This window comes from Cnephaeus nilssonii (genome assembly GCF_951640355.1).
Source record: "Cnephaeus nilssonii genome assembly, chromosome: 8".
Taxonomy (NCBI): domain Eukaryota; kingdom Metazoa; phylum Chordata; class Mammalia; order Chiroptera; family Vespertilionidae; genus Cnephaeus; species Cnephaeus nilssonii.
Window position 1 is genome coordinate 29,493,467 of NC_137079.1, and position 19,283 is coordinate 29,512,749.

General features: G+C 46.0%; 1 protein-coding gene and 1 long non-coding RNA gene across 4 annotated transcripts in view; one reads left to right on the forward strand and one right to left on the reverse strand.

Moving 5' to 3' along the window:
• ATP11A (ATPase phospholipid transporting 11A) overlaps window positions 1-15,044 on the reverse strand; it is a 139,254-nt gene extending 124,210 nt beyond the window's left edge. For all 3 annotated transcript variants that reach the window (XM_079779572.1, XM_079779573.1, XM_079779574.1), the window contains exon 1: window positions 14,906-15,044. In XM_079779572.1, coding sequence (XP_079635698.1) covers window positions 14,906-14,944 — 39 coding nt within the window. In that variant the 5' untranslated portion in view covers window positions 14,945-15,044. The remainder of the gene's footprint in view (window positions 1-14,905) is intronic.
• Window positions 15,045-15,617: 573 nt separating this feature from the next.
• LOC307104605 lies at window positions 15,618-17,886 on the forward strand. The gene is made up of 3 exons (XR_013813903.1): window positions 15,618-15,756; window positions 15,906-15,974; window positions 16,443-17,886. It is a non-coding gene; the product is annotated as an uncharacterized lncRNA (long non-coding RNA).
• Window positions 17,887-19,283: the final 1,397 nt, after the last annotated feature.

The following is a 19,283-nucleotide window of genomic DNA, read 5'->3' on the forward strand; positions in this document are numbered from 1 at the left end:
CAATAATCATGGCTCTTATTTGCTCTCTGATAAGCACATATTAAGCAAAACAAAGTTCAAATGAATCCTCAATTTCAAATATTTAACTTACAATAAAACTTACTACCACCAATTATGTAAAAGAAAAAAATCCCTCCTACCTGGGTACATTTTCCATTAAAAGTTAATTAGTGCTTAGATTTCAATAAGTCTTCTCATGACCCGATTATGATCTTTTTCGTTGATTTAAAAAAAAAAGTTTCCAAAAAAGCAAGATATACAATATCAAATGCGGAATAAGCTACTCAAAATTGCCCATAAATCAGTTTCTGTTTTGGGATGATGGAAAAGTTCTGGAAATAAATAGTGGTAATAGTTGCATAACAAAATGAATGTACTTAAGCCTGAATAATACACTGCCTTAAAAATGGTTAAAATGGTAAATTTCACTATATATGTTTTACCGCAATAAAAAACATTGTCCATAAACCAACTTATTATATAGTCATTCAATAAATCGACCTTTATACTGTTACTAGAGGCCCGGTGCACAAAATTTGTGCACAGAGGGGCGGGGGCTGTCCCTCAGCCCAGCCTGAACCCTCTCCTATCTGGGATTCCTCTCACAATCCAGGACTGCTGGTTCCCAACTGCTCACCTGCCTTCCTGTCTGATTGCCCCTAACCACTTCTGCCTTCCAGCCTGATCACCCCCTAACCACTCCCCAGCCAGCTTGATCAATGCCTAACTGCTCCCTTGCCATCCCGATTGCCCCTAACTGCCCTCCCCTGCAGGCCTGGTTGCTCCCATTGGCCCTCCCCTACTGGCCCGGTAACCCCTAACTGTCCTCACTTGCCAGCCTGGTTGCCCCTAACTGCCCTCCCTTGCTGGCCTGGTCCCCCCCAACTGCCCTCCCCTGCAGGCCTGGATCCCCCCCAACTCTCCTCCCCTGCAGGTCTGGTCACCCCCAACTGACCTCCTCTCCCAGCCCGTTAACCGCTAACTGCCCTCCCCTACTGGCCTGATTGCCCTCAACTGCCCTCCCCTGCAGGGCTGGTTTCTCCCACCTGCCCTCCCCTGCTGGCTTGATTACCCACAACTGCCTTCCCCTGCCAGCCATCTTGTGGTGGCCATCTTGTGTCCACATAGGGGCAGTCATCTTTGACCACATGAGGGCGGCCATCTTGTGTGTTGGAGTTATGGTCAATTTGCATATTACTCTTTTATTAGATAGGATAAATCATCCTAATTTATCTATTAAGTAACATTTTTCTTTGTCCATATAGTAATTTTAAAACTTTTTAAAAAACAACACATATAACATATGCCATATTTTAAGCAATGAAACTTGAGGGGCGGCCATGTGCTCCTATTAAATAAGATATAACTCACCAGCCACCTCTCTGTTCACATTCCCCTGACCCCCCATTAACATGGGTCCTTCCCCGCAGGCCCTGCATCCTCCTCCATGAGGGTGCTCAGTGGGTCCAGCCTTCAAGCTTCCTGTGCCTGGAACCACCCACCACCTGGCTCCTGGTCCCCTAGGGACCTGTCTCCTGTCACATTCCCATAAAAGCCAGCCCTCACCTTCTCTACCACCCCAACACGTCTCCTAATCCTTCTTTCCATCTTATTTTTGTCCACATCACTTCTAATTCCCAGCATGCTATGTGCTTATTTATTTTCTACCACCAAAATGCAGTCTCCAGGAGATCCAGGGTGTTTGTGCATCCCCAGTGCATACAGCAGGTGCTCAATAAGTATTTGATGAACATGTTGAGCACCTAGTATGTACTAAGTACATCAAATACTTTTCCTTACAAGAATCTTGACGGGTTTACCGCTACACATATTTTTCAATGCCATGAGGCTGCCTATTCTATTCTCATTTTACATCAGAGAAATGGCAAAATGAGTTAAGGGACATCAGAAATGAGGACTCTCGCCATCATGACAATCATTCCAGCTTTCTTTGTATGCATGTTGCTTTCAGATTTATATCAAAGTTTATTATTACAGGGGAAAATGCATTATGTACCTCATGGTTAGCTAACATTTTAATTGTTTATCTATATCTGAATCAAAACAACTACTTTCAAACACTTTCTAAAAAGAAAAGGTAATTTAAGTTATTCCACATGCATAGCCTTTATCTGTGACTTTCAGATATTCTATCAGGTATTTTATCTGAAAGTGACATATAAATCTAGGTCTGGTTTACCCTAAAATGGCATATCTTCCACACCAATGATTAGTCCTGGATTTTATCACCATACTTGTGTTTTAGTGAGCAACTGCTGAGACCTCCTTGAAAAATTACACAAAAATCTAGATGACATTCTAATGGCAAAACTTCCTTGTCCCTAATCCTTTGCAGAAAATAGGTTGGAGGAAATCCTCTTTTCTCTGAGGCAGGGAGATTATGTAATGCCCAGGAAATGGCAGCCTCCTTTCCAGACAGCCATGAGGTCTGTGCTGAGAGAAAGGAGAAGCAGGCCAGCTGCCCCTGTGCGCAGAGCCGGTACGGTGTGAGGGAGGGGGACACCAACACGCCAATCTCAGACTCACATTTCCCCAAATACGAACTTGAGTTATTCAGTAAGTGCATCCCTCCACTTCAGGACTTCATTTTGCAGTCAGTGAGGGAGGACCATGCTGTGAGGTGGAAGCACTCCACTGTGGCTTTAAATAGTGTCACGATTATTTATGGTTTCTATTTAAGGCTGGAACCACTCAGCCTTGCACTTGTAGGCAAAATGAGTGAAAAGTATCCAGAACTCTTCCAACAATCATCAGAGGCCATATTCCTGACCAAAGGTTGACAATGCTTTCATAAAATTTTATATAATTTCTGATATATGCTTATAACAGCATGAGCAAATATTTCATGAAAGATAATAAGGCTGTGATTTAAAAACAAAACAAACAAACAAAACAAGAGATAAGTTGATTTGAAAACTTACAAACTGCCATGAAAACACATGAAGTTAACGGAAGTTTGGGTAACATAGCATGAGCGATAACAGCATGTTTTGATCCCACTACTACAGATAATCGCAGAGATTGATCACATGTCCCTATTATTTCAAGTTCAACTTCCAATTATCACTTTCCAATTCTGCCAAAGGTAAAATGTCATCCTGTACAGAGGCAGGTCAACAGAACAGAAAGTCCCTAAAATGCAATTCCATTTACTGAAAGAACTGGATCGTTGCCCAGCAGCCTCCATGTAATAAGCAAACGTGTCCAATCCAGTTATATGGCATATATCGTGACATCTGTCCTGTCAACAGCCAGACGCTGTGGATTTGGATTGTAATACAAAACCCCAAACAATATACCATATAGCCTTTTAAAATACCAGCCACCCTTCTCCTACCAACCTCATGCAGGGGGGCAAAGAAGACGAATCAAAAGGAAAAGGAAAAGATACAAATGCATACAACCTTAGGTAGATCTGATCAAATCTTAGAAGTTGTGGTCTGTTATATTTAATAATGGTCCAATCGACTAAATTAAAAAAACAACCCATTCCCACTAAATGTTTATCTCGTTTTACTTTTCCAGATTTCGTGGAACATCTGTTTATGTAATTATCTGATAAAACAGTACGCAAGTAATGTGCTTTTTCAAACTTTCCTCTTGGATATTCCCCACCTATTTCAATATTTACAATCTAATCAGTGCCTACTTTTAATAGTATACTGCTATGGACTGAATTTTGTTCCCTCAAAATTCTTATATTGAAGTCCTAATCTCCAATGTAACTGAATTTAGAGATAGGAATTTTAGGATGTAATTAAGGTTAAAAAGGGTTATTATCTCTCTCTCTCTTTCTCCCACTCCTTCCCTTCTTCTCTCCCTCTCCTTCTCTGCACACATGCACTTAGAAGCAGATGTTGGTAATGAACCCTAATTTCTCTGGATTTCACATCTGAAGACTCCAAAGAAGACTTTTATTCTTTAGTTTACTACTAGCCTGTACACATCCTCCTGAAAAGTGTACAGCAACGCGCAGTTTACCGAAATCTAAGCTCATAAAGGAAAAAGCAGGTCCATGCAAGTCCACCTGGGGATAAATTCACCAACAAACTAAAAGAGGTGGAGTATTTTAATGAAGTGATCTCCCTAGTGAACTGTGAGTGAAAAAGGGACACTCTTAATTAGTATACTAACGACAACAACACCAGCTGGGGCTGAACTAGGCAAACTACACACCTGATCATCCTTAGCCGCAGATAAACCTTTTACACGCACACCCGAATGTACAGGACACCGGTTAGTTAGACAAAAGGGCCACCTGTATCTGCTACGCAGAGGTCAGTGTTCTTGTGCAGAATAGACACAGCACTCCTTCACAGGGTTGCTGTGAAGATAAAGTGAGAGATTCTGGCTAAAACTCTTGGGGAGGACCCAGCACAGCAGACATAAATGAAGGACAGCTAGCTCCCTTCTCTCTGAAAGGGCACCAAGCTGTCCCAGGCTGCTTGAGGGGAGTGCCTGTATGCACAGTAACCAGGGTGTCTTTCACAGCAGTCCTCTACTTTACTCCCTTTTGGGGGGGCATGAAGAGAGGGGACAAGTAGAATAAGGATGGAGATGCCGCATTTCCCAGGCTACATTTTCTCCCACCTCTGTTGAACTCTTAATTTACTGGCCTTTGGCCAAAGAGTCTTTTTCACAAGGAACAAACCTTCTCTTGAAATTCTCTTGTCTTGTAAACCAGGAAAAATGATCTTATTTTCATTCCCTTTCTGAGCCAAAAACAATTACCTTTGTCACATGAGAGATACAAGAAACTGACAGTGCTTTCCTGAGTTATTTTTACAGCCCTTTACAATGCACAAATTATTTTCACGTCCATGAGTTCATTTGGTCCTCATGACCCAGAGAAGCAGAGACAACAAATGCCATTAGTGTCATTTTACAGTTGCCTCTGGGGGTTAAGTGAATTGCCAGGCGCAGAGCAGGATCAGAGACAGGGCTGCCATCCAAAAGGCTGCTGGCACCCTGATCTAGAAGATCACTGCTGGCATGAATCTCCAGTAAGGTTCTGGTTAACTCTGGTCTCTACCAATTACATAATCCATGAGACAGGCGCTGCCGCAACAGAGCAGAAGTAAAATGAATGCAAGTTAAAAAAACTTCTTGCCAGTGGCAGCCTATCTTTGTTAAATTCTTTTTTACATGCAAAAAACAGACTGCAAATTTCTCAATGGACCGCCAACTCTGAGTGCAGCCAGCTAATGGAAATTGATACCACATAATGCATGGCACACTGCTGTCTCCCGAAAAAGTGACTTCTTCTATTGTCTCCACTGTAAACTTTTTAATGTGCCTCCCAAGAACTGCTCTGATTCTGAATCCCATAAAAAATAAAATTAAAACCACAGGACAATGGGAAACATTTTGCTGACAGAAAATCAGGAGAGGTCGGAAGTGTCTACATAAATACATTCAGAGTAGGAATTTTAAAAATATATCCACCTAGATTAGCTTTATCCTTAGAGAATGACTAACTCAATTAAATTATGTATGATTTAAAAAAAAAAACACTGAAAGAAAAGGCAATTGCAAATAAGTATAAATATGTTACTAACAAATTCCTTTTGGGGAACATAAAGAAAGATCATTTTTATTCACAGAAAATGAGTTTCTTCCCACTCCATTTAAAAAGGTGGAAAAACTACTTATAGGATTGGTTTGAAGAGGTGACTAATGATTAACTTGCCCACAGTGCTCACATGTTTGGGTCTGGCCTGTGCCCAGGTTACAAAAGTAACAGTTAATAGAGGAAACCTAAAATCCTCTCCTTTCGTTCTCTGTCTAATGTTTTGGGTTTTTTTCCAGCCGGGCATGCCAGCAGGAGTAAGCCAACTACCCTCCTGTAGATACTGCTAAAAGGGCTTCCTTCCCAGGATATCCACCAAAGGAAATAGAAACTTCCTGGGCTCTTGGCGACCACAGTCATGTACATTCTAAAACAAAGAGAGCACATCAGGGGACGGAAGCAGGTAAAGCACATTAAGCAACTTGCAAAACAACGTGAACAGTTTGCGTTTAAGCTCCTCAAGTGTCCAAGAAACCGGAAGAGCCAGTGTGCTTCCTGGGGGGATGAGGGCGTGTCACAAGCAGCTCAGATGCAGTGCCCAGGAAGCCACAGGGCAGTCCTGAACTCGGAGAGTGGCTGCTCGCTCCAGCAGCTGTGGTCGTGGGGAAGCCACCCAGTGAGGCGTTGCCACATTACACCAAAAGTGGGGAAATTTATGTAGACGCATCCATATTTAAATGTTGACAGGAATTTCAAATAGTTCTAAAGCCACTGAATGGGCCAACGGCAACATATTCAAAGGGCCGGTGTCCTGCCTGTGTTCTCCGACAAGGGTTCTTAGCTTTCACAAGGGCAGGCACGCCTCTGAGAAGCTAACAAAAACTGGGAAACCCCTGCCCAGAAACCAAAAAGCATATATGCAATAAGTTCTGCACACTGTTTCAAGGGAGGTTGGGTCCCCTCAGGGATCCGTTAAGAGCACTTGTTCTTGACCGGACTCCAGAAGAGGGGCACTGCTGCTGGTCTCTCCTTCCCAGGCCCCATGGTCCCAGGAATGAGGGCAAGAGAAGAGGAAACAAATCCCAGGGTCCCCCATTATGAGAGGGTCAGCCCACAATCCACCGAGAGAGCCCGAGTCAGGCACGGTGACATACTGCACACGGAACCTAACCAAGTCAGGTTGGCCCATGGGAGGTGCAGGGACTATGAGCTGCGACCTTGGGGACTTAATCCCCTCCAATTTACTGTTTATTAAGTGAGAGGCCTTCCCAGCTCATTTCCACACGTTTATAACTCTATGAAATAGACCAAGGAAAGAGAATCCAAAGGTTTGAAGTGACAGTAAACATGATTTTAAAAACTGGCCTTGGAAGTACCATACAGTTTCCTTCGAAGCGCCCAAGGGCAACTTCTTCCACGTCCTTATTAACAATAACGATAAGAAGGGTAATCACTCATTCAGCAGATGCTGGCGGAGTGCCGACCACACCCTGCACCAGGATTGTTCGGGCGTAGTGGGGAGAAGCTGAGATTCAGAAAGCAATGTGGGATCCACAGACATAGAGAAGGTATTTGGGGTGTCCTCCAAGGCAGAGGTATTGATGGAAAAGGGACAGGGGTGACCTGACAAGGGCCATCTACAATGAGGAGAGGCCGTGGGGCTGCTGATGCTACTTGATACTCTCTCTGCCTGGGACGCACACCTCGTGGTCTGTCACTCGCCCCTTCAGGCTGCTGCTCAGTAAGGCCTGTAAATCCCGCCTTTACAGTCCCCCACTCCACTCTAGGGTTTCCAGCACCTGTCACTTTCCAGAACGCTCCCAAAATTTATTCATGTGATGGTTCCTGGCTGCCAGGCCCCAATCCAAAGGTAAGTGCCATAGGGACAAGGATTTGGTGTCTTCTTACTGTGTGGCTCACCAATTTACCAAAGGCACTCACTAAATGTATGCTGGGAGTACATTCAGTGTTTCTGAGGTTCCAGCATGAGGGCAGAAAGGTGACCGCTGGAGGGAGCTAGCTGGGAGGTAATGGAGATGGTGACGAGAGTGCCCACCTTTAGCTGTGTAGATCAGTGATGGCGAACCTATGACATGCGTGTCAGCACTGACACGCGTAGCCATTTCTGATGACACGCGGCCACATGCCGAGGATGAAACATTTGCTGCTCCTGAGGATGAAACATTTGCGACTAGAGTCTTGGAGTTAGTTTTTTCCTCAAAGTGACACACTACTCGAGTTATGCTCAGTTTTTTGGCGAAGTTTGACACACCAAGCTCAAAAGGTTGCCCATCACTGGTCTAGGTCAAATATATAGTGGCAGGAAGAAATTTGACTTTGGGTGATAAACACACAATGCAATATACAGATGACTTATTATGTAGAATTGTACACTTGAAATCAACATAATTTTATTAACTGTCACCCCAGTAAATTTAATTTAAAAAAAATTTTTAAAGAATCACATAAATGGAATAAACATTTTAACCATCTAAAACAAGAAAGTAGCCCAGACATCATGGCCCAGTGGTTGAGTGTCGACCTATGAACCAGGAGGTCATGGTTCGATTCCTGGTCATGGCACATGCCCAGGTTGTGGGCTCAACCTCCAGTGTGGGGTGTGCAGGATGCAGCTGATCAATGTTTCTCTCTCATCATTGATGTTTCTACTCTCTCTCCTTCTCACTTCCTCTCTGAAATCAATAAAAATATATTTAAAAAATAAATAGGACAAGAAAATAGTTTAGCTGTGAAAGAAACAAAGAAGTGGGGATAACATCAGGAGGGAAATGTAGGGTCAAGAAAGTTTATTTTTAAAAAAAGGATGGTTGAAGGTATGATTACATATTACAGGGAGGGCTGTGGGGGTACCCAAAGCACAACTACGGGACAGGCCTTTATCAGAACGAGGTCCTTGCCCCACACCAGGAGGGAGGCAAGAGCTAAAAAGGGAAGAGCTGGTCAGGTGAGTGGGAGAGGGAGCCTCCTGTCTGATTACGGCAGTTCTCTCCATGAAATACAAGGCAAGGTCGCCCATTCTCCACATGAAGAAGAAGGGGTATAGAGGTCTGAGAAAGCAAGTGAGAATCGCAGGGTTGCTGAGCAGCATTAAATCCACATTTCAAACAAGATGTCCCTTGCCGGCGCACCTACCTATGCAAACACTGCACCCTGCTCAATCCTCCAAGATACCCCTCAGGGAGGCCCAATAATCACCTCCATTTCAAGATGAAACCAAGCATGAAGACATCAGTCAGCCTGCCCTTATTGGTTTCACAATCAGAGGCCAAGGCAGGGTCTGAACCAGAGTTTGGTAGGCTTTGATGCTGATCTTTGACCTCCACAACCTATTTTGTTTTTCTCAGATACCAGTATCCAAGTGAAAGCAAAAACAACCCCTATCCAATCCTGCTGAATTTCTAGTGCTGTAAAAATTGCTTTTCATTGATTTTCACTGCACATAAATAGCATTTTTGCCTACATTTAACTTGGTTTTTAAAAAGTATTTATAAGTCTGGGACTTGGGGATCTAACCATCTCATATTAACCCATTGGAACAGATGGTCCCAGCACATCTGCAAACAGAGAACTTCCTGTATAATTAAACAGATATGTTCGTCAGTGGAGTCAATGCAGTTTTCTCATCCCTAGAAATTTAACTGACTATAGCAAAACCCAATAATATACAGTCCTTTTCTCCTGTGTTATTAAATTTACCCTTTGGCATGAAATAAAAGCATCTCAAATCCTTTGTTCCTAATAAGCAGGCATTAAAAAGGGTTTGAAAAAACAATAGAAAAAATTAACTTAATAGCTACAATGTCAAGGTTGAATTATACATCTAGGCAGATGCTTTAAAATGTCTAGTTAAAACACAAGTCCTGAAAACAGGTATTGGGCTTGGTAAACCCAAGTGTAAACACTTTACAAGGCCGTACTACAGCCTTGCTTTATACTGCCAGAGCCAGACCAACTATTAGTCATGGATAATACGCCTAAGGGTCACCTATTTCAAACACCTGAAGCCTTGGTGGTGAAAGTGGCTCAACTTAGCGATCCGGTGGTGTAGACTCCAGGAGCTGAACAACAGGAAGGCCCCCGTTTCAACATGTGAAGCTGTATTAGGAAAGACAACTCCAAAATTATGCAGCTTTTTAAGTTTTTTAAAATAAAGTGGTATAACTGAGTCAAACAAATAAGTTTGCCTTTGAGAACAAGAAACCTCACAGGTACCATTTGGTGATAAAAAAATAAATAAATAAAAGTAGACACATGTGCATGTATAAAGTGGCTGAACTTCATAGCAGCACAATATACAATAGCTAAGATTTGGAAACAACCTTAGTGCCCATGAGCAGATGAGTGGATTAAAAAACTGTGGTACATCTACACCAGTGGTCGGCAAACTCATTAGTCAACAAAGCAAAATATCAACAGTACAACGATTGAAATTTCTTTTGAGAGCCAAATTTTTTAAACTTAAACTTCTTCTAACGCCACTTCTTCAAAATAGACTCACCCAGGCCGTGGTATTTTGTGGAAGAGCCACACTCAAGGGGCCAAAGAGCCGCATGTGGCTCGCGAGCCGCAGGCAGTTTGCCGACCACGGATCTACACAATGTGATACTACGCTGGGCTATAAAAAAGAAGGAAATTTTACCATTTGCAACTGCATGGATGGAACTGGAGAGCATTATGCTAAGCGAAATAAGCCAGTTGGAGAAAGATAAATATCACATGATCTCACTCATATGTGGGATATAATGATCACCATAAACTGATGAACAAAAATAGATCCAGAGACAAATGGCAGGGGAGATGGGGGGGCAGGGGGTTTACAGATCAACCAAAGAACTTGCATGCATGCATGCATAATAGCATAAACAATGGACACAGACACTGGATCAATGTTTCTGATCAATGTTTCTCTCTCATCATTGATGTTTCTACTCTCTCTCCTTCTCACTTCCTCAGAGGTAGGAAGGGGGGGTCAAAAGGGGAAAAAGAAGGCATATATAAAACTTTAGACAATAAAAAAATAAATAAAAGTGGTTGGACTTTTTAGAAGGTTTAAAGCACTCTAATATAGCCATGCTTCTCCACGGACTAATAATGTTTATTTTTTCCCTTATAAAGAAAATCCTAATGTAACAAACTGCTTCAAAGCCAAATATCTACTGTCAGCAAGGAAAACCACCTGGCTTTTAAGTTTGCTATCTTAAAATCTTAAAATGTAAGAAATATCCTAGAAAGCAAACATTATAAGATGGAAACAAGTAGAAACTTTGACAAGCAGCAAAACAAAACCAGTAAGCAGTATCCAGGCCAAAGAACTGAAAACAAATTACAGAGACACAACTAAAGAAAGCTCTTGACCTACAGAACTTTAAAGTCAAATCTCCTAAAGGTGAAGCATGGATGAGAGGGAGGAAAGAAAGCGTCCTGCCAGTGAGGTGGCCCAGGCCTAGAAGGCTCACGCATAAATAAATGTTGTGGCCAAACGTGGCCTGTAGACTTTTTGTTTGGCCTGCCGTATTTTAGCACACCCTTGTTTTAAAGTTTGCCAAATCTTATCTGAGGCCTACACACTGCTCAATAGCAGGGCGCCCAGTTTACCTCTTCACTGCATCCCAGGCCCCTGCTAACTGACCAACAGAAGTGCTTGCTCTCTCCTTGCCCACCTTCCCAAAATTATGTTAACAGCATCATCAACAACATTATGTTAACAGTGAGTAGTGATAAATTCGCTGAGCACTTTCTCGGAGCCAGGCACCATTCTTAGCTCTAGGCCTGTATGAATTCACTGAATCCCCAAAATAACCCTATAAAATGGGTACTTCTATTATTCTCAGATAAGAAAACTGAGGCAGAGAAAAAGAAACAACCTGCCCAAGATTACACTGTTAACTATGCCTACAGAATCTATAGGTAACTCAGGAAGGTACACTGGTTTCTTTCAGAATTTAAGCTACATACCTGAATCTAAGTTTTCTACCTCACATCTACAAAAAGGAGATAACATTAGTTTTCTATCCATTTGGTTAAAAATTTCTTTAACAAACAGATCAGCCCTAGCCAGTTGGCTCGGCGGAAAAAGTGTCAGCCCTCCAACTGAAGGGTCACGGGTTCGATTCCGGTCAAGGGCACATACCTCGGTTGCAGGCTCGATCCCCAGCCCTGATCGGGGCGCATTCAGGAGGCAACCAATCGATGTGTCTCTCTCACATGGATGTTTCTCTCTCCCTCTCCCTTCCACTCTCTCTAAAAATCAATGGAAAAAATATCTTCCAGTGAGTATTAACACACACACACATCAAACTACTTCATGATACATAAGCACTGTTCCATTTATAAATACAAAACATCTCTAAATGGCTTATTGAAGTATGGTAGCAACCATATTTGGGTGAAAATTGCTGTTTAATATTTTAACCTTGCTGTTTTGGGTTCTGTACTCATTTAAAAGTTATTTTGATTTTCTGAACTTATGTATGCTATCCCAATACTCCATTGATGATGGTTTGAATGTCCCATTGATCATGATCTCACTGGTCATCGAAGCACATTCTTCTGGGACCCAGGACAGAACAATTATCCTAAATTGCCTTAGTAGCTACAGATAGTGCATTCCTGTTGACTCAGTGATCCCAGAATCTGGACAGCACAATTATCCTAAATTGTCCAGGTGGTCCCAGATAATGATAATGTGTTTACGTTGATTCAGTGATTCGTAGATAACTAAGTTACTCAGATTCTGCTTCTGTGAAAATGTTTTTCACGAAACAGGTTCCTCATTCCAGACCCAAAGATGTAATCGATACTTTTGTGATTTTCTGCCAATATAAGCCAGGCGTGGCAAGCTGTTCCGGGCTGCGAGATTTGGAGCTTTTGCTCCCTCGTATGCCACTGGCCTTTAATAAATGACTCCATAATTCGACTTTTTTTAGGCGTCCTTTGTAAGATGGGGGTTACACCACAACATTATATCCCTCCAGACATTCAACCAACCAGTAATATATGCTTTGCAACCTGCGGCTGTATATACAGCCAATCCTGGAAGAGAATTCTCTCATTTACTTGCCTATTCTATCTCTTTGGAATTAACCCAGAATAAAATACCTACAGCAATGTTTTCTAAGGACTTCTTTATCGTTTGGCAACCCTCATGCATCAGAAGCAGCTGAGAAGTTTTCTTTCTCCTAGAAATTCTGACTATGTGATCACTACCAAAGAAGAGGGTTTAAGCCACAACTGCAGGAAATTTGAACGGTCAACCCCAGACTTTTCCCTCCTCTAGCAAAAGGAAATATAATGTGGTCCTACACATCTTTGGAAAGATAACCAAATTATAAGAAAACAGATCATGACTGTTTCTGGGAAAGGCCAAATTAGTTTAATAGCATGGACATGAGCTTAATAGCATAGAAATGAATGACTTTGTATGTGAATATGGTGTAGTAGCCAAATGACCAGACTGAAAAAAAAAAAAAAAGTGCAGAAAAATAGACATAATCATAGTATCCCATAACTTGCAGTCCAGGGACATTACCAACAATGCATATGCTGGTAAAGTCCATTAAAAAATATTTACCACTTGGATTTGAGAGAAAAAATTCTTTCTTAAGTCTAATAACATGGCAAAAGGGAATTATAAAATGTAAATTACATTGACATTTCTATAAGATTGATATAACAAAAAACAGCTGAAGGCCTGGAGGAAGTAAGAGAGTAAAAAGATACACAAAAATTGGACATAATGTCCGCCCCAGTCTCAGGATGAAGGAGTCGGGAACGTGTGGGAAGGTCAGGCCCACCAGTCAGTGCACCTGGGCCGGGTCAGGGGAAGAGGAAAGATGTCCCATCCACCCTTCACCTCTCATGGGGACAAAACTGCGCTTCACTTCTCACAATTCAACCCTTCTTTTTACTGCAAAATGTTAAGAGTTGGAAGAGGGTTAAAATTAATGCGAAAAATAGTTGGAGTACATTTTCCCTTTGAGGAAACTGAGGCAGTTTGAAAATAACTGGCCTAGGGACCCACGCCTCCTGGGTAATACAGCTGGGAAAAGAAGGTACCTGGCCAAGAAAGCATTTCTCTTATAAATCTGGTTACCTATGGTCACTATTATTGGTTTTTCGAAAACGCATTCCTGTAAAAAAAAACACACACACACACAAAGGTGGCACCTGATGTTTACCACTCACATTACAGTATGGACTTTGGGAAATAACATGAGTGTTTCATCAGCTAAGGTAGAATCAGAGAGAGAGAGAGAGAGAGAGATCTCCACTTAAGGTAACTCTGACTTTCGAGTAAGGGAAGAACTACGAAAGGTGCACACAAGTTCCCTGGACTTCTGACTCTTCTGGACAGTGACTAGATTCAGGAGAAAAGCATTGATTTGGCGTTCTCCTTGGATGAAAAGAAACTTTCACCTTTCGCCCTTCTCAAAAGAGCTCATAAATAGGAAAGCCTGCCTATGGTAATTCCTATACCAGGGGGAACAAACGAAGTTCCCATCGTAAAGCCCTCTTCTGGTCCCAACCCTCGGTGCGCCGGACTTGTCAAACCTGTGACTAACCTCGGGCAGGGGCCGGCAGCCGCTGGGGAACAACGGGCCTTTGGTGAGAGACGGTGGCCAGGAAACAACACCCTCCGGAGAGGTTTCTTTCCCGCGGCACACACCCCCCCTCTGGATATCCAGTGCCGGCGATCACTGCCACACGCAGTCTTCCCTCGGTGCGATGTAAAACAGAACTAACTTTCCCCCTCCCGGCCTGCCCCCTGACCTCACCATCCGGTCGCCAAGGAAGGTGGATTCCAGGGGACTTCAGAACACCCGGGGCCTCCGAGCTGATTGGTTACTTTCAGGGGGGGAAAAAAAAGATTCCAAACTTCACTTCTGAATCCCCCAGTGGTGTGGCAAACAGGCACCATCACCGCCTTTTCCTGTGGAAGTGTAACCCTCCCAATCTCCTAATCCGCCCGGAGAAGTGACAGGCGGAGGCCGAACCTGAACACCCCTCCAGCCCCGGGCCCTGAGCGGAGCCTCGGGAGGAAGGTCTGCCGGGACCGCTCCATCCCAGCGCGGGCTCCAGGGAGGGACGCGGCTGTGCACCGGGAGCAGGCGGGGGCCGGGGCCGAGAGCGGGCGCGGGCGCGCTGCACCCGTCGGAAGCCCGAGGGTGCAAACTCCGTAGGTCCTCCCAGCGTCCTGCTCGTCCCCCGGGAGACGGCCAGCTTCAGGAGGCCGCCCCAGCCGTCAGGGACCCCGGGCTGGCGGCCGCAGCGGGATCGGGGGGCTGGGGGCGGCGGTGTCTGTTCCCCGGGTCCCGTTCCCGCCCGGCTCCCGGTCCTCCCGAGGGCGGCACTCACGTATCTCTGCACGAGCGTCCGCACGAGGCTGCAGTCCATGGCTCCTCCGGCCGCGCCCGCCCAGCGCTCAGCGCCCCGGCGCCCGGCTCAGCGCGCCCATGGGCCCCGGCCCGAGTGTGGCCGCGCGCCCCCGCCCCGGTCACAGCCAGGACGCGCCGGGCGGTGCGGGGGGCGGCCGCGGCCCCTCAGCGCTCATGCCCCGCCCGGCCCGCGGCGGCCGGCGCGGCGGTGGCTGCGGGCGGTAGTGGCTTCGCGCGCGGGCTGCCGGCGGTGGGGCTACGGCGGGGAGCGCGGAAACCTGGGCGGATCCTGCTGCTGTTCTGCTCCCCAGCTCTGCTCTGGGATCTGCTCTCTTCCACTCTCCTGCCGGGTCCTCCGCCCGTCGCCCCGCTCAGCCCTGCCTCCGGCCGCCGGTCCGGGCGCTCACGTCACGGGCGCGTGTGAGCATGCGCCCCGCGGCCCCGGCCCCCGCCCGCACACTCGCCCTCACGCGTGTGCACGCGCGCTGGGGGCCCTCCCTCCCCGCCTCGGCAGGTTCCCTGCCCCCGGAGCGAGGGAGAGGAGAGGAGCCAGGGACGGAGGGCGGAGGCCGACAGGTGGGGGCGACGCCCTGTTGCTTCCGCCTCCGGGGCGGATTCAGTGAGCTCTGCCCTGGAGGCGGGCGGCGGGGGCTGTGCTCCTGCGCGGGGCCTCGGGGGCTGGGACTAAGCGCCCCCTGCGGGACCGGGGCGCGGGGACTGTGTGCCCTGCGGAAGCCCCCCTCGGCCGGCGTACCGGGGCCCCTGATGCACGCCGACCCGAAACTTGAGTCTTTCTACTGAAGGCCGGACGGTGGGGGAGAGATCGCGAAGGTACCCAAGGGATGCCCGCGGGGGAGGAGATATGGGTGGGGACTCGGGTCTCGTTGGGCTGGAGACCGGCTAACCCGGATCCGGGTCGCGCTCCCTTGGGGCCACAGGAGGGGCCACAGCACCCACGTGTGGCCCCTCCTGCTTTTCAGGTGAGACTGGGCGGAAGTGTGGCTCAGGTGTCTGCCCAGGGTCGCGCAGCTTTTCTGCGCCGAGCGAAGGCAAGCACTGGGTCTCCCACCTGGGATCCGTGTTCCTTTCTAAAACACGACCGGATCCCTAGCCCTGGCCTCCCGCCCCAAGTCTCCAGACCCTTGTAATCCCGTAGCGTGGGGGGTTTGGAGTCAGCCTTAGAACCTGTTACACCAGCCGCCAGCCCCAGCGGGCAGCCCTCTCCCGGTCTGGCCGGTCCAGCTTCCGCATCTGCCCCAGGCTCTGCTTGGGCAGGCCACCAGGAGGCCAAGCCCGGACCGGGGTAAAAACTCCAGGCTTGCCCTGCCTCCAAGTCTGGGGGTTTACACTTGGTTCTGTCAGCTCTGAACCAGACCTGAGAACTGTTCATGGCACCATGATTTCAATCCTAGGGAACGTCTCTGTTTTCCCAACAGTGAAACAAACTCTCTCAACTACACAGTCAGCCATGAATTAATTGATGTACTTTGTTTACAACCTCCCTTCTCCTCTCACAGGTCATCACAGAGGCATTAACAACACCTTTAGCAGCCTGTAAGGAGCAGGGCTCCTGACCCGGGCAGGAATGCAATTGAATATGAATGTTCTCCTGACTGGCTGCGGAAGAGAAGCAGTATTGGACATTTTTTTAGTTAGCCACAGATGACTAGAAATGAGTATTAGTGAATGATAATAGTGACTAAACTATCTGGATTCTGAACTACTTTACTTCGATAAAATGTTCCAGTTTTTGGTCAATTAACTCATTGATTCTCTACTCATTATCCAAATCTATTCTCTGCCTTCTCTGCCCTGCTCTGTGCCCCAAAGGCCTATAGGCATTATTAATGGCTCTTCACCAAAAGGGGTGCCAGCTACAGACTGGAGCCCACGGAGAGAGGCTGGGGTATTTCTTCCCTCCTTTCTGTCCTGACCGCACCCAGGCCTAGAAGATCTGTATGCCTCTGTGAGGACAGTTCTTATTGGGCTTCCTTTTTCCATTGTATCATGTCAAGCTCCAGGAACTACAGTTCTCAGCCCCATGCCTCTTAAGCCTGGGGAAGTGAAGTCTGCCTCCCATTGTTGCTGGTCCCTGGGTAACAGCATCCTCTGACGGGCTGTTGAACCATGACTGCACTGCAGCAAATGGTCCCTTCATCACATTCTCTTCCAAATCTCCTCCCAAGAATTCCTTCTGCTTCCTGCCAGGACCCTAACTGCTAGATTGGGGTTTTGAGTAGCTTTCTACCTTGAAAACTGACATTTGGATGGGGGGTGGGGCGCAGGGGAGGCAGAGATGTGTGTGTGGAGGAACAGAAGCAGAGACCACTTAAGGCTGCTGGGTAAAGGCTGCCTGTCTTTCAAGAGTGTCTGTTTCATTCCATGGTAAATTGCATGTTGTAGTAGACACCATGGCTACCAGTGCAGCAACCATGCCCTTTTTTCTTGCTGGCAGAAACCCACGTTGGTCCAGGTGTCCACCTTCTACATGGCTAGGGTAAACTGGTTCATGTAAGCTAATCTTGGTAACTCCACTTTTCCTGTAATTAGTTTAAGCTAGTGAATCCTGATGTTGGGGAAAGTTTCCTCACTCTTAAAAAGGCATATAAAAAAGAAACATTCCTTGATTTCCTGCTGGATGTTGTCTGGATGTGATGTCTGGCTTTTTGCAGCCTCTGACATCCCTGACAGGAAGTAACCTGAGGAACTCTGGGGATGACAGCGTGGAAAATGGGAAGACTATGGGTCCTTAATGAAACCATTGAACCATTAACCAATCCTGCTGTGGCCCTAACATGGGATTTCATATCATGAAGATAATAAATGTCCTTATTGAGTTGGATTTTTTGGTTACGAGTGGCTGACAGCATTTTAACTTTAAGCCTATAGAAACAAACCAGTGAAGACTCCATGTAAGTAACAGAAGACCCAACTCGCCCTGAGAATCATTTATTTCTGTATAATAAGCCATCACACACTGGGGAGCTTAAATAACATGAGTTACTATTTCTCAGGACTCTGTGGTTTGGTGACATGGTTCTTCTGCTCCACCTGGTGTTGGTTCAGATGGCTTCAGTCACATGTCAGCATTTGAGCTGGGTGGCTGGGAAGCTGGGCTCAGATTGGCCGCTCTCTCTTCCCATGGTTTCTCATCGTTTAGTGGTCTAGCCCCGTGGTCGGCAAACTGCGGCTCGTGAGCCACATGCGGCTCTTTGGCCCCTTGAGTGTGGCTCTTCCACAAAATACCACGGCCTGGGCGAGTCTATTTTGAAGAAGTGGCGTTAGAAGTTTAAGTTTAAAAAATTTGGCTCTCAAAAGAAATTTCAATCGTTGTACTGTTGATATTTGGCTCTGTTGACTAATGAGTTTGCCGACCACTGGTGTAGATGTACCACAGTTTTTTAATCCACTCATCTGCTCATGGGCACTTAGGTCTAGCCTGAGCTGCTTCCCATGGCAGCTGGGTCCCAAGAGGGTCAAAGAAGACAAGATACCACCGCTGAAAGCCTGAGCTGGGAAGTCCCAGGACATAACTTCTGTCACATTCTGTTGGGGAAAGTAAGTTCCAATGACAGTCCAGATTCAAGGGAGGGGCAGAATAGATTTCACTTCTTGGTGGGAGGACGACCTCGTACATAAAGGGATGAAGAATTTGTCAGTGGCCACCTTTATGAATAATCTACCATAGACAGACTTACACAATAATAGAATGTGTTGGTGCAGTGTTGGAATATATCGGCAATATCACAGTAAGTTCAAAGTGCAGTGGCTGCCAGAGACTCCAGGGTCTACATGTTTCTTCACTCACATCCAAAGGGAAAGAGAATTTTCTCTCCAATTGAAACAACTAAGTCCTGTGCTAATTCCTGGATAATCAGTCACTAGGCTATTGGAATGCCATCAGATGATTGCCTTAGGCCTGGGTTGAGTGAAAACCCCTGGCTAGTAAATATCCAAGGGGAATGGAATAATCTTAGTCAGCTTTGAGTCCTCGGGACCTATCCCTGACCCACTAGCAGTATGGCTGCTTCACCATTGTGGTCTGATGTGATATATCAGGAGGAAAAGGCAATAGATAGGCTGCAAACCCCAAAACTTAAATGAAACTGAGGGTCTACAGCTGGATGCTCAGGCTACATCCACACCCACACCTGTGCACAGACTCATAAACACCTGCTCGCCACTCCTCCCCTTCACCCCAGAGGAGACTAGGGTGGAAATCAGAAATCTTGGATTCATTGACTTCTAAGTGAAAATAAGGGAGGGTCAAAAAGCAAGGTCTTTTTGGAAGGGCAGTTCAAACAATTATCAAATGGTCATAGGGCGGGGGGATCATTGTTACTGGGCCATCAAATAAC